At 34.0% G+C, this 14,803-nt stretch overlaps 1 protein-coding gene across 3 annotated transcripts; it reads left to right on the top strand.

The window, feature by feature from the left end:
* Positions 1 to 1,898: 1,898 nt before the first annotated feature.
* LOC138313477 (uncharacterized) lies at positions 1,899 to 8,497 on the top strand. 3 transcript variants are annotated; one of them, XM_069253901.1, is made up of 6 exons: positions 1,899 to 3,880; positions 6,131 to 6,154; positions 6,431 to 6,493; positions 7,588 to 7,626; positions 7,813 to 7,932; positions 8,374 to 8,497. In XM_069253901.1, exons 1-6 carry the CDS (start codon positions 3,655 to 3,657, stop codon positions 8,457 to 8,459), a joined length of 558 nt encoding a protein of 185 aa, XP_069110002.1. In that variant the 5' UTR covers positions 1,899 to 3,654; the 3' UTR covers positions 8,460 to 8,497. The 3 variants fall into 3 exon arrangements, with proteins under 3 accessions (XP_069110002.1, XP_069110003.1, XP_069110004.1); XM_069253902.1 differs by lacking the exon at positions 7,813 to 7,932; XM_069253903.1 differs by lacking the exon at positions 8,374 to 8,497 and having other exon boundaries at positions 3,598 to 3,880; positions 7,813 to 8,362.
* The last annotated feature ends 6,306 nt before the right edge of the window (positions 8,498 to 14,803 follow it).

Here is a 14,803-nt window from a genome sequence, read left to right as displayed (position 1 = left end):
TTCAGGTTGCATTGACTTTTTACCTATTAGAGAAAGTTTAATTCAGGTGTAAGTGTATATAATTAGTGTTGATAATTTTCTTATCAGTGTATATCCTGTGTGTCTATAGTCTTGTCTCACTCGTATACAGCAAGGGAATTTCTCTTAATAGGAAGATTACAATGCGATTATTTATAAAACATTAAATCAAAATAGCATCTGGAATTCCAGTCTGTTCAAAATTTGTACGGCGACCTATATCAGCCGTCAAGTTACCTAACTGAATTAGTTGTACACGGTTACTTGACAAGTGTACAGGCCTAGGTTCAGCTTTGATCGATAGTGTAATGATAATGTAACATGACAAGTGTACAGGCCTAGGTTCAGCTTTGATCGATAGTGTAATGATAATGTAACATGACAAGTGTACAGGCCTAGGTTCAGCTTTGATCGATAGTGTAATGATAATGTAACATGACAAGTGTACAGGCCTAGGTTCAGCTTTGATCGATATTGTAATGATAATGTAACATGACAAGTGTACAGGCCTAGGTTCAGCTTTGATCGATAGTGTAATTATAATGTAACATGACAAGTGTACAGGCCTAGGTTCAGCTTTGATCGATAGTGTAATGATAATGTAACATGACAAGTGTACAGGCCTAGGTGTACATCGATAGTGTAATGATAATGTAACATGACAAGTGTACAGGCCTAGGTTCAGCTTTGATCGATAGTGTAATGATAATGTAACATGACAAGTGTACAGGCCTAGGTTCAGCTTTGATCGATAGTGTAATGATAATGTAACATGACAAGTGTACAGGCCTAGGTTCAGCTTTGATCGATAGTGTAATGATAATGTAACATGACAAGTGTACAGGCCTAGGTTCAGCTTTGATCGATAGTGTAATTATAATGTAACATGACAAGTGTACAGGCCTAGGTTCAGCTTTGATCGATAGTGTAATGATAATGTAACATGACAAGTGTACAGGCCTAGGTTCAGCTTTGATCGATAGTGTAATGATAATGTAACATGACAAGTGTACATGCCTAGGTTCAGCTTTGATCGATAGTGTAATGATAATGTAACATGACAAGTGTACAGGCCTAGGTTCAGCTTTGATCGATATTGTAATGATAATGTAACATGACAAGTGTACAGGCCTAGGTTCAGCTTTGATCGATAGTGTAATGATAATGTAACATGACAAGTGTACAGGCCTAGGTTCAGCTTTGATCGATAGTGTAATGATAATGTAACATGACAAGTGTACAGGCCTAGGTTCAGCTTTGATCGATAGTGTAATGATAATGTAACATGACAAGTGTACAGGCCTAGGTTCAGCTTTGATCGATAGTGTAATGATAATGTAACATGACAAGTGTACAGGCCTAGGTTCAGCTTTGATCGATAGTGTAATGATAATGTAACATGACAAGTGTACAGGCCTAGGTTCAGCTTTGATCGATAGTGTAATGATAATGTAACATGACAAGTGTACAGGCCTAGGTTCAGCTTTGATCGATAGTGTAATGATAATGTAACATGACAAGTGTACAGGCCTAGGTTCAGCTTTGATCGATAGTGTAATGATAATGTAACATGACAAGTGTACAGGCCTAGGTTCAGCTTTGATCGATAGTGTAATGATAATGTAACATGACAAGTGTACAGGCCTAGGTTCAGCTTTGATCGATAGTGTAATGATAATGTAACATGACAAGTGTACAGGCCTAGGTTCAGCTTTGATCGATAGTGTAATGATAATGTAACATGACAAGTGTACAGGCCTAGGTTCAGCTTTGATCGATAGTGTAATGATAATGTAACATGACAAGTGTACAGGCCTAGGTTCAGCTTTGATCGATAGTGTAATGATAATGTAACATGACAAGTGTACAGGCCTAGGTTCAGCTTTGATCGATAGTGTAATGATAATGTAACATGACAAGTGTACAGGCCTAGGTTCAGCTTTGATCGATAGTGTAATGATAATGTAACATGACAAGTGTACAGGCCTAGGTTCAGCTTTGATCGATAGTGTAATGATAATGTGACATGACAAGTGTACAGGCCTAGGTTCAGCTTTGATCGATAGTGTAATGATAATGTAACATGACAAGTGTACAGGCCTAGGTTCAGCTTTGATCGATAGTGTAATGATAATGTAACATGACAAGTGTACAGGCCTAGGTTCAGCTTTGATCGATAGTGTAATGATAATGTAACATGACAAGTGTACAGGCCTAGGTTCAGCTTTGATCGATAGTGTAATGATAATGTAACATGACAAGTGTACAGGCCTAGGTTCAGCTTTGATCGATAGTGTAATGATAATGTGACATGACAAGTGTACAGGCCTAGGTTCAGCTTTGATCGATAGTGTAATGATAATGTAACATGACAAGTGTACAGGCCTAGGTTCAGCTTTGATCGATAGTGTAATGATAATGTAACATGACAAGTGTACAGGCCTAGGTTCAGCTTTGATCGATAGTGTAATGATAATGTGACATGACAAGTGTACAGGCCTAGGTTCAGCTTTGATCGATAGTGTAATGATAATGTGACATGACAAGTGTACAGGCCTAGGTTCAGCTTTGATCGATAGTGTAATGATAATGTAACATGACAAGTGTACAGGCCTAGGTTCAGCTTTGATCGATAGTGTAATGATAATGTAACATGAAATGCTGGCTATCAACGTTATTTCCAAATATGGACAAATTGCTTTCTGCAGAGAATTATTTGCTAAAATTCAAATTGGTAGATTTAGAAATGAACAAATATTCAAGACATGTTGATTTGACCGTTGGCAGTGTAATATGGTGTATTGTTTGATGTTTTCGGCGATATGCTATGAACAGTGTGATAACAGTCGTAAATAACAAGGCACTAATTATAACATTGACAGATTCCTATGTTAATTCAGCCGATATCGAATATCAAGTATCGTGTTATCCTAACTCAAGAAAATGTGTCACTAAATTACTCATTTTGTTTTATATCTTTATTGAAAATATTAAATAGGAAATCAAAAATATTATTTGTTGTTTTCAATCATTCAAATAGATCAATGGCAACATTTAGAAAAAGTGTCTTTTTGACAGGCTAATGATTTAATTAAGTTTACAACAATCTCCGATATGGTGTTGTTGATGTTATGGAAAGTTTACTTCAGGTGTATGCTCGATGTTAAAAAAAAGAGATAAGTTTGAAGCACGGTAGATGAATGTGGGTGTGTTGCATCAGAGAACATATGGGACAAGAAGTAATTCCAACCGTGCAGACAAAATATGTTGGCAAAGTCAAAGAAACAAATATTGTAATAAAGTTGAATGCAATAAATCCTTCGGTCAAACAGCTATTTGTAATGGGACATGACAATAGATGATGAGATATACCTGTAAGGTTACGTTGGTTCTATTTTTGATATCCTATTAATACACCCAGGTAATCCCAGTTTTTGTTTATGACATACCACGGTCGGGAAAACCGCTAATACTTTAAAACATTTAATATATATAATAAATGCTCTTGTCTGTTGGTCCGAAGGTTCAAAATTTCGTATCTCACATGTATGTGACGACATTGTAATTCATATTGTATAACCGACGATATTTACTGTGATAGTTAAGTTAGGATACCGAGCCGACATTCACCACAGGATGCTGTGGACAGTTGTCATGGTATTAGTCCTGACAGTACGGGGACTAGCTCTGCAGGACTGGGACACACCGGATACAATACCTGTAGCGTGTGGGCACGTCACCTGTGATATATGGACCCAATATTGTCACCATGGCATGTGTATGAAGTGTAGTCCCGCCGCCTGTAACCTACCCTTGGTGTCTGGAGGCCGGCCAATACAGTGTTACTTCTATTGTATGGATGGTAATAAATGTATTCCGACTTTTCATATTACATATTTTACTACATTGTGGGTAGGTATCAATTGTGACGTCATTGTTTTGTAAGCGAAAGTCGCGTCGTTTTCTCTGAAAAGTATGACGTTACGCTCGCAAAAGCATATGACATCACAATCATTACTTACCTGCAAGGCCATATGACTGCATGCAATATGCAAATACAACACACTATGCAAATACAGAAAACACCGATAATTAATTAGAAAATGTATCTGTTGATTTTTGAAAACATGTTCCATCATTCTTTAATGCTACAAATATATTTTACGTTTTTTCTAAATATATAAATATAAGATGAGTGACACATCCAAATCAGTTCGACGTAGTTATACTTGAATATTAGATATGCTCTGAATTTCCTCTATTCTTATTGGATAATACACTGTCACATGGAGGTCGACATTATACAAATATCGACTTTTTGTAGGTTAATACGAGGACTTGTTAAACCTGAGAAAGGTGATATTCCTCGAGGCCGAAGGCCGAGGGAAATATCAACTTTCAAAGGTTTAACAATTCCTGTTATTAACCTTCAAAAAGTCAATAATTGTTTTGTTATATGAAATAATACAAGTTTTGCTATTCAAAATAATTTTGAAGCAAGGACAGCGCAATGACTAATTTGACAAAGGTCAAGAAAATCTTCATCCACGTATCCTCAGTACAATGTACATACTTCTATTATGTTTTGTCATAATATAATCTTCGAATATACAGCTACATTTAACGTGTGTAAAATACCTTTCCTAATCCTACCACACTGTTGTCAGCCATGTTTGATTTGGCTATTGTCCGATGATTGGCAATGCTCTATTTTGATTGGTTAAAAATTTGGAAGAGACAGGGAATTCCCTGTGTCTATTTATAGCCAGGTTACCGGATTTGCAATGTCAACCTCTGAACAGGTGTTCATCGGTCTCAGGTTGACATTGCATTTTGTCAAGACCTGTCCGAGCGGTCTAAACCAATCAGAAAACGGCAAAATTCACAGTCATATAACAATGCCTAGTGTCAACCCGAGGATATCACTGTCACCCGAGGCGAAGCCGAGGGTGACAGTGATATTCCGAGGGGTGACACTATATAGGCACTGTCACCCTCTAATGCAGGTAGTATTTATTTTATTATACCAAAAGTCTAGAAATAAATATAGTTTTCAAGTATTTGCAAACTACTGAAACATTTTACTTATTTTAGCAAAAGTCGAAAACTCACCGTCGGCAGTAAAATAACATATCAGCTTTCATACTGTACTCAGTAGCGCTTATCACCATTGCATTGTAAAAATAATACAACAAACATTCAGTGAATTATTCTTGTTGTCTAGTCTCATGCGTTTGTTAAAATCTTAACGTATTTGTAAGTCTCAAGGAATTTTGGGTTCGTCCCGTTGTCTGTTTGCAACATTAGCAACGTCACGAAGACGCTTGTAATCGCATGTCTTCCGTTCACCTAATCACCGACGTGAACAGTTTCTAAACGGAAAGCTCTGTACTTCATTTGAAAAAAAAAGATATTAATAGTGAAATGCAAACTAATTTGGCAAAACTATTACTGAATAGCTCCAGATAAATTTTGAAGCGTCGGTTTAAAAAACAAATATGGCGTCGAAAAAAGAAACGAGTGCGCATCTTTATCGGGCGGTTAATATTTTGCACTGTCAAAAATACACTATCACTCGTTCATAGAGGGTTGCTACGAACGTGTTTATTGTTTGTCTCCTATTGTTATAATGCTAACTGCCGTGTGATAGTGTAAAATACCAAATATCTCTCGACCAATCAGAATGCAGGATTCTCACTTGAGGTATGATAAAACAACATATACAGGACTTGTATCATTTTTTATTTGTTTTCATACTACATGTATATCTGACTTTCTGATTAGCCTATTCCTATTTCATACCTCTATGAAAAAATCCTAGAAAGGCTTGAAAACCCGACATAATTATGACATCACAATATGACATTAACACGTTACGTATTGAATCAATGAGATTGAACTTCAAAACGCATTTTCATTTTATCTGAAAAATTCATTTTAAGCATTGGATGTCCCAATTAAAAAAAATATATCGGGATATGAAAGAATGATTTTTTGCCAACAAAGGCCTACAATTAATTTAATTATCATGTCGTGCGATAACATATACGTTAAATATGTTTTTGTGTGTTTTTATACCTTTTAATTTCGTTTAATTATGATTTATTTTCAGTGAAGAAGAATATCGAGGCAGCAGGTAATACCTTTGTGTGATTAAATTATCAATTTTCATATACAATTAGTGACACTATTACATAAAATCTACAATTGGTTTATTTATACTGTAAATACGTGTATCTTTTCTTCCTTTCCTCTGTTATTCTCTATATCAAACTATTGCATTTGAGTTTACATTCAAGTACTTTTGTTGAAAATAACAAATTTTACAGTAACAATCCATTTTACTTTAAATTTTAATAAACATCAAACCGACCATTTAATTAAGCTTTCGATGACTATCTTTTTTATTTAGAACTTGAAGAGAGAAATCCGCTAACACTACCGACTATGCCTCAGTCATTCACCACCTCGTCAGGTACGTTAGATACAATAGGTATCGGTAGACTGACTTTTTATTGTTATATGATGTGAATTCCTTAAAGTTATATGTGTCGTAATTTTCATTGTCACGATCAAGAAGAGCTTTGAATATATTATCACCACCACCACAGGTGATTAACATTTTGAGAACTATAATATTCACAATGCATATGTGTTAATTGTATAAAGTTATGTAAGAACCAAAAATGTTTTTGGAAGTACTGCCAAAAATCACTATATTTACGTCTAGAGTGCAGTGAAATGAGTACACATGACAAACCTAAAAGCCAAGCTGTTCTCTAAAATTTCATTCTACATGTTATAGTGATATTAGTTTTAAGTGACTTTTTTCAGATATGTTTTTATCTAAACACACGTAAAGCATTGTAAACCAGAACTACCACAGTGAATAAAGTATGTGTTGTTACCAATGTTAAACCAGAACTACCACAGTGAATATTGTTGTTACGAATGTTAAACCAGAACTACCACAGTGAATAAATTATGTGATGCTACCAATGTTAAACCAGAACTACCACAGTGAATAAATTATGTGATGCTACCAATGTTAAACCAGAACTACCACAGTGAATAAATTATGTGTTGTTACCAATGTTAAACCAGAACTACCACAGTGAATAAATTATGTGTTGTTACCAATGTTAAACCAGAACTACCACAGTGAATAAATTATGTGTTGTTACCAATGTTAAACCAGAACTACCACAGTGAATAAATTATGTGTTGTTACCAATGTTAAACCAGAACTACCACAGTGAATAAATTATGTGTTGTTACCAATGTTAAACCAGAACTACCACAGTGAATAAATTATGTGTTGTTACCAATGTTAAACCAGAACTACCACAGTGAATAAATTATGTGTTGTTACAGATGCTTATAAAGCGTCAGAGGTATTTGTCCTGAATTACTTTAAACGATTTGTACACCTTAATTCATTAAAACGTTTGGGTTTCAATAAATTACTGAAGAACAAACAACATGTCGATTTTCTACGCCCAGTTATGGAACATATAACTTTAACATGACAACGTTTAATCAATATACTATTTATTTGCAATTCCACAGGACAGCAGCCACAACAGGAAGATCCTCTTCACTCTCCACGTGAGTTACAAAACTTATATCAATAAATTAATTTACTAGTTTGTTAATTCGTTTTACATTACATCTCAAGCTGTTTGATTTTCAAAACCATTTTTTAATCTATTAAAATTTTTAGTAAGTTAAAACGCGGTTTTAATTATTACCATCATTACTGAAGCCAATTGAAGATGACTATGTTTTGTTCAGATGTGACACCTAACACAGTGATAATGGTGGTGGTACCTACAGTGACATACGTGGCTGGTGTGATTACAGCTGTAATCTACCAAAAATGTACCAAAAAAGGAAACAGACAATTAACCACAGGTTCGTTTATGTATTATATAGCGGTAACTTTTCCGGGAGTTGTTTTAGCTTTATTCGCCATTTTTCCTGAAATTCAAAACGCCGGCGAAATATCCTGAATTTCACTGCTGTTATACAAAGGTGCTGATATTGCTATAGATGAATCGATGTACCACGAAATTAAAACCTGCGAATATAAAAAATGTAAAGTAATCAATTACGTAACAAACATTGGACATAAAATAAACACTTTTTTCAGGAAAAAATGTCGCGTCATTTTTATCAAAACCGAAAATATTATTAAATTTAAGAATGCTTTCATCACTGAACTTTGAAGAATTATCTGTTGTGATGAATGTGATGATGGAGTATTAAGGTAATTATTGCATTGTTACCTCAATACTACCTTGGTAGGCCATTTTAATTAATCTCCTTTTGATAATTAGAATCGCATGTTTACAGAAGTCAACAATCAACCACCCCAAGGTCGTTATTCCGGTACAACAGACCCCCAGGAGGCTGTAGAACTGGTCGTATCCAACAAATGACTGGACGATGGAAATAATAGTATTACAAATAGTGCCATTTAACAATGTGGTGAATTACGGTATAGGAACGAGATGTCGCCCATGACAACAGATAAGAAATCTCGGACAGTGCCATATCACTTCCGGATGTCTCTTGGACGGTACATAGTTACGGTTTCTTGGGAAAATATATGTGTTGTATTGAAACGGAATAAGGAAATGTGACGGTCATGCCCGTGTACAGCAGCTGATTTTGTGTACTGTTTTTCACAGCTGTGGGATGTTTCGTTGGGAAATAATAAACAGACAACTAGAAATAATAGGCAATAATAAATATATCCCAGATATATAGAAACTATTAAGTTAACGTTAAGAACATGTATTACATGATAATTATTTGATATTATCATTTGGCCGGTCAACAGAATGTTGTGTGTTGTTATCACGGCCGCCATGTTAGCATTATCTACGGTATGCATGGAAGTCGGACATTGAAAATGTACAAAACTTACTATTATTTAGGTCTTACCTAGTAAATCCGTGATGTTATGGATTGTGGGAATGTGCAATATATCCAGCACAACATAAATTTAGGTTAAAATCCATTTGTATTAACAACATTTTATATTACTGACGTTCGTGTTATTCCCTCTCATAACTTTTCATGACTGAGAGTCCGAGTCGAGGGTGGTCGTTCGCATATGAATGGTGAACAAGCTATGTTTGTGTGATTAATTTATTATAGTGTGGAAGTTAGAGAGTTTAGCAAGAAAGTTATAGGATTTTGAAGATGTTCTTAATGGAAGTTTATGTCATATTTTAAGGAATTTAACGGAACTATCTTATTAAAGTTCCGCTTCATGTTACGGTTATTTTGGCGTGAGACGGCAGAATCGAGCAGCCATGTTTGCATTCTTGACCATATTTGGAAGAATTCGCATCCTCGGTGCAAACATGGGCGACCGAAGGCTATAAAAGGCCGAGCGCATTTCATAATTTCACCGTTGTCCTATTAACAAATCACATATCACTACGTCTCCTCGTCTACCTACTCTATAAGAATCTACTAGCCTATACTTCTACACATAGATAGTGAAAGGTAAAGGGAAATAACTCTTATACAAATATTGTAAAGCGGCAAGTTATATATTTAGATTAATAGTAGATAATTGGAATCTCTACGTATTACAAGCAAATCATGAAATGGTATTCTACATTTGCTATTAACTTGCTAAATGTATACATAGGATTAATACGCAGATAATTGGAACCTCTACGTATTACTAGCAAATGGCATTCTACATTTGCTATTGACATTCTAGATTCATATATAGGATTAATACGTAGATATTTGGAATCTTTACGTATTAATAGCAAATGGACTTCTACATTTGCTATCTATATTACTCATCTATATATAACAGTATAATTAAATTACGCTACTACAGCCTTAATTGTCGGACTGTATTATTACATGTATATTTAATATACAAGGATATCTAGTCTTGTAAATAAGTTGTGTTTATATTTAGATCAATACGTAGATATTTGGTCTTACTACGTATTGCTAGCAGGTGACATTCTACACTTGTTATTATATCTGTAATATATATAAATTTCTCTTATGTAAATATTGTGAATATTTATAGTTCTAAAAGGGAACCTGTAAATTAGACTAGTTGATAGTCATCTATATTCATAAGTCATCTGTACATATAGTATTTATTAATTATTGAGTACCTGTTGAGTCCATGAGTCCAATATAGAGTGATAGAGGGAAATTGGAACATGTGTAGTTGTACATTGTAACTTATCAAACCGTTTGTAATCATCTTCTGTATTGCATTGTATACTCATTGTAAATTATTCATTATTCGATTGTTATACTTGTTAAATTGTTAATTGCTATTTCTCATGGGTAGAAGTAATAAACCGTGAATTTAATATCTGTCTTTGAGTAGTTCTTATAGTTAAAGGCGTTAGTTATAAAGGACTCGAGGGATCACTGAATGTGATCTGTGATCACAAAGGTAACAAACCCTACGAAATTGGATACAGTAAAGACGACCACGTACAACGCTACCTTAGGAACCTGTTGAAGACATCGACACGGAACCAATTTCATTACAATATATATATAAAAAAACAACATTATTGAAGTATCTTAGTTACGGTATGTCAGACTATCTGCGTATATAAGAAGTTATTGCCTTTGTATTATTTATATAATCTTGAATTGTACATTAAACTATACATTGACTGTGAATGACGGCAGCAATATAAAGATGGAACTGGATAATCTTGGTCCCACCTACCTTTGGAATGCCAATACTTAAAATGGTAATATCGATCTATGTTCAGGAAATGAGACTAAATTCTGCAAAAGATGATTTATACAAACACATCATAGACAATTTCGTCTTCACTGTTGGAATTACTTCTTTGTCCCATATTTACATTTTGAAGCAGTATTCCACCATTTCAGATTTAATACTTCTGTATCAACTTAAATATGAAAAGCGTGCTTCTCAAGGCCCAGAAACTGGCAGCTAGGTTTATTTTGGTGTACCCAACTCATGATATGTTTTGCTGCCTTAAAATAAATTTTTATTCAAGAAGACTTTGTATGTTACATGTTACATAAATGTGTTAACCGAAATAAACCTTAATATCTATCAGGAAATATGTGTCTTGTAATAGACAGTCTTAGTAGAAATACCAGATTCTCATGTTTGAATAATTGTATAGTGCCTAAACACAAAACTGTATTTTATTCATTTCAAAGCAATGTCTTGTTTTACAGCATCAATGGTTTACCAAATGATGTACAGAAAATACAAAGCTATGCAATCTTTAAAGATGCTCCATCGCCGACAGAACATAAATGATATTCATCAATTGAACAATAATTGGTGTTTAATCGTGTATATATATATGTCTAATTAACACAAAAAATAATATGATATAATTTAGTTTGCCTTGGTGCGTGCGCAATCGGTACTTCATTCCATATAGGATATAGTGCCACAGAATTTTTTCGGGATGAAATTAATTATTTTTTTTTATATTTTTTAACTTGAAGTAAAATTAGAAGCTCAAACTTTTCGATGGTGGTAATGATGTAAAGTAAGTAACTTTTGTAACTGAAGAAAAATACTAAATCGTCTGCTCCTGTTTTTTGATAGTGAAAAAAGGCCGTTTGTCAGCGTTGGAGCATCTTCAAACGAAATCTTGTCTAGGACTGTTCATCACTCTCATAGAGCAGTATTGTATTTTGATGTTTAAGCATTTTTTCTCTCTGGGTTTCTAATTTGAATTCTTAAATCTTCAAACTTCTTTTAGGTTATGCTATATTAGCATGTCACTATGTCAATTTGTTATTAATCGCTATATAAGCATTTATGTATACAAAAACATATGCCTTTTAATTGAACATCCTTTGATAAGTTTAGGCATATTTTCTATGATATTTTTTTTGTGATTGTTTATAAAGCTTTATTTGTGTACTATTTTAACTAACAAATGATATTGTGTTTTACTAACAGGAGCACCATTTGGTAAATAAGCCTTTATTATACAGTTTATATTATTATAGTATTACTAATTTATATCCTTTAAAAAGTATGTATGATTTCAATAAAACATACACTAGCTTTGCTTGTGTGTGTGTATTTTTATTTTTTTATTTTTTTATTTTTGAGTTACCTATAGCAGTATATGCATATATGTGCATACATCCTATTTAGATAATTTAAGTTATTTACTCAATCGTCAGAAAGTGAGAACATGTATTTCAGTAAATTATTGTAATATAATATATCCTTGAATGGGATAATTAAATGAAATCGATGCAGGTTTATATATCCTTTATACATGTATATTTGTTGTCACGGTTTTTATGTGACTCTTTATGCATCTACACACAAGTAACAACTTTACAACCATATTGAGTGAACAAGGCCATCCTCACAGAGGGTGACAGGATATTTATCAAATCAATAGATAAATGATAATCCAATATAATACATGACAAAACTTATGTGAAATACATATAAAATAATATTTGTTTCAAGAATTAATAAACCAAAAAGCCAATGTGGAGTTTACAAAGTAAAAAAAAAACCGCCACCAAAGTTTACAAAGTATGACACCCGGGTAATACATGTAAAACATATTTGTTTCATGAAGTAAAAGCCCCCAAAAACCCATATGTGGGATATACAAAGTAAAACCTTTATAGGATTGGAAAGGGAGGGAAGGAGGGAGTTAAAAATTAAAGTTTTAAAGCCAAATTCAAAACAGTTTAAAACTGTCGATGCAGAAAAAATTCAATATGGTTACTTGACGCTAAAGCTTCTGCTGAAATATTCGGGGTCTGGGACATCCTTCGGACACATTGACCAATCAAATGCCCCTCCTCTACCCCAAGGGGCATAACTCGTACTGTCAAAAATGTAAAATCCGTCAAATGGACCGAGACCACAATTAACTCTGCTATATGTTTCATTGTAACGTTAAAATTCATAATAAATTCCCAAAATTTCGTTGACAAGTTTCCATCTAACCTGGTCAAGGTCAATATCCGAGGAACAAATTCTGAAAGTTTCAACCTAGCATGACCGGCATTTTCTCAAGATATCTGTCATCAAGTGTCATCATGTGCCAATTATATACATCCGGGTCATGGGTTGGGGTCAAAACAGGACTTTTTACACAGGATCCTGGAGCAATAAAAACATAAGAAAATTCAGTATTTTACACTATAACAGTTAATTTGACATATACACTACACATCTACATTAAATTTGTTGGCAAATACCAAGTTCACAGGGGCATGCTGAATGTTTTCATAAAACACATACATTTCTGAAGGGACTTTCATTCGTGGGTACTGAAAACCGGAAGTATGTAATTGTGGTCTCAGTCCAAATGGGCATAACTCGAAATAGTCTATATGCTATAGAAAAGGACATAATTAACACAACCAAATACATATATCTAATAAAATGAAACTTGTATTGGTATTTCCGATGCATAAATAAGCTAACTACTTAGCTGCCTTTTCATATGATGGTATGAAGGAAGAGGATACCTAATTGAGTGACCCTGAGGTTGGTGGAATATCCTTCTCGTTCATACATATGATATAGAAAAATATAAGGATGGTGGACATAAGTGGCTAGTTCTCTAAGCCATAGTAGATGACTTCTAAAGTGTTCAACTATCGCTAGTTCTTCCCCCTCTATGTCGCTGTCGCTTGGTTGTTAAATTATTGTACACACATGTATTACAAGGCCTACTATGTTTTCGAAACAAAAAATAAAAAAATTCTTATAAACAATAATAATATACAAAACTTATATCCATGGCCTAAATTGATGTCACAACACCAAACAAATCGGTAATTTATGTGAACAGTGCATATTGAATTCGCTGTTTTGCCGTCTGGCGGATTTGGACGGCGGCGGGAGACATAAGACGACCCGCGTTCTGAAAATTAACATTTGATTTATTTTAAGTAGGTTCTTCAGAAGGCGGTAATAGTATTATCGGTAAGCTAATAACTATAAAATTATGTATATACATCAATCTCGTTTAACATTCCCATTTAAAAAATTAAGAAACGTCTCGTGAAAATCTCGGAAAAGCTGTGGGCCAATAAAGTAGGTTTAAAAGTAGTCTATTGCCACAGGTAAAGCAAATCCATTCAATATTTATATCAGGACAGGTGTATACCGCACTGCAGTTATATGATGGTCCCTACAAACTTCGAACACGATTTCCTTTGTTAACAATATACAATTATGGCCCTCTAACACATTAACAAAGCGAGAGAAATAACTCTTTCAGGGAGACAATTCTAGATGTATCCCGACACATAGGGACTAAATTACCGAACTAAATCAGGTATTTGCATGGTTGAGTTGCAGATGTTATTCATATGGGTTAACGGTTCGAATTATCAAAGATCCATTTAAAAAAATTTTCAATGAATGAAGTAACGGTCGAATACACATACATATCCATTTAATTTACACACACAAAATTCAAACCAAGAACCACATAAAATTGACATGAATTCAAATGAAACTCAAATGCAAAATTAGGGTCATTTTATGTGAATTTCAGGTTGCATTGACTTTTTACCTATTAGAGAAAGTTTAATTCAGGTGTAAGTGTATATAATTAGTGTTGATAATTTTCTTATCAGTGTATATCCTGTGTGTTTAGTCTTGTCTCACTCATATACAGCAAGGGACTTTCTCTTAATAGGAAGATTACAATGCGATTATTTATAAAACATTAAATCAAAATAGCATCTGGAATTCCAGTCTGTTCAAAATTTGTACGGTGACCTATATCAG

Source organism: Argopecten irradians, unplaced genomic scaffold (genome assembly GCF_041381155.1).
Source record: "Argopecten irradians isolate NY unplaced genomic scaffold, Ai_NY scaffold_0702, whole genome shotgun sequence".
NCBI classification, from domain to species: domain Eukaryota; kingdom Metazoa; phylum Mollusca; class Bivalvia; order Pectinida; family Pectinidae; genus Argopecten; species Argopecten irradians.
Note: the sequence above shows the minus strand (reverse complement) of the source record. Positions and strands in the feature narration are given on the sequence as shown.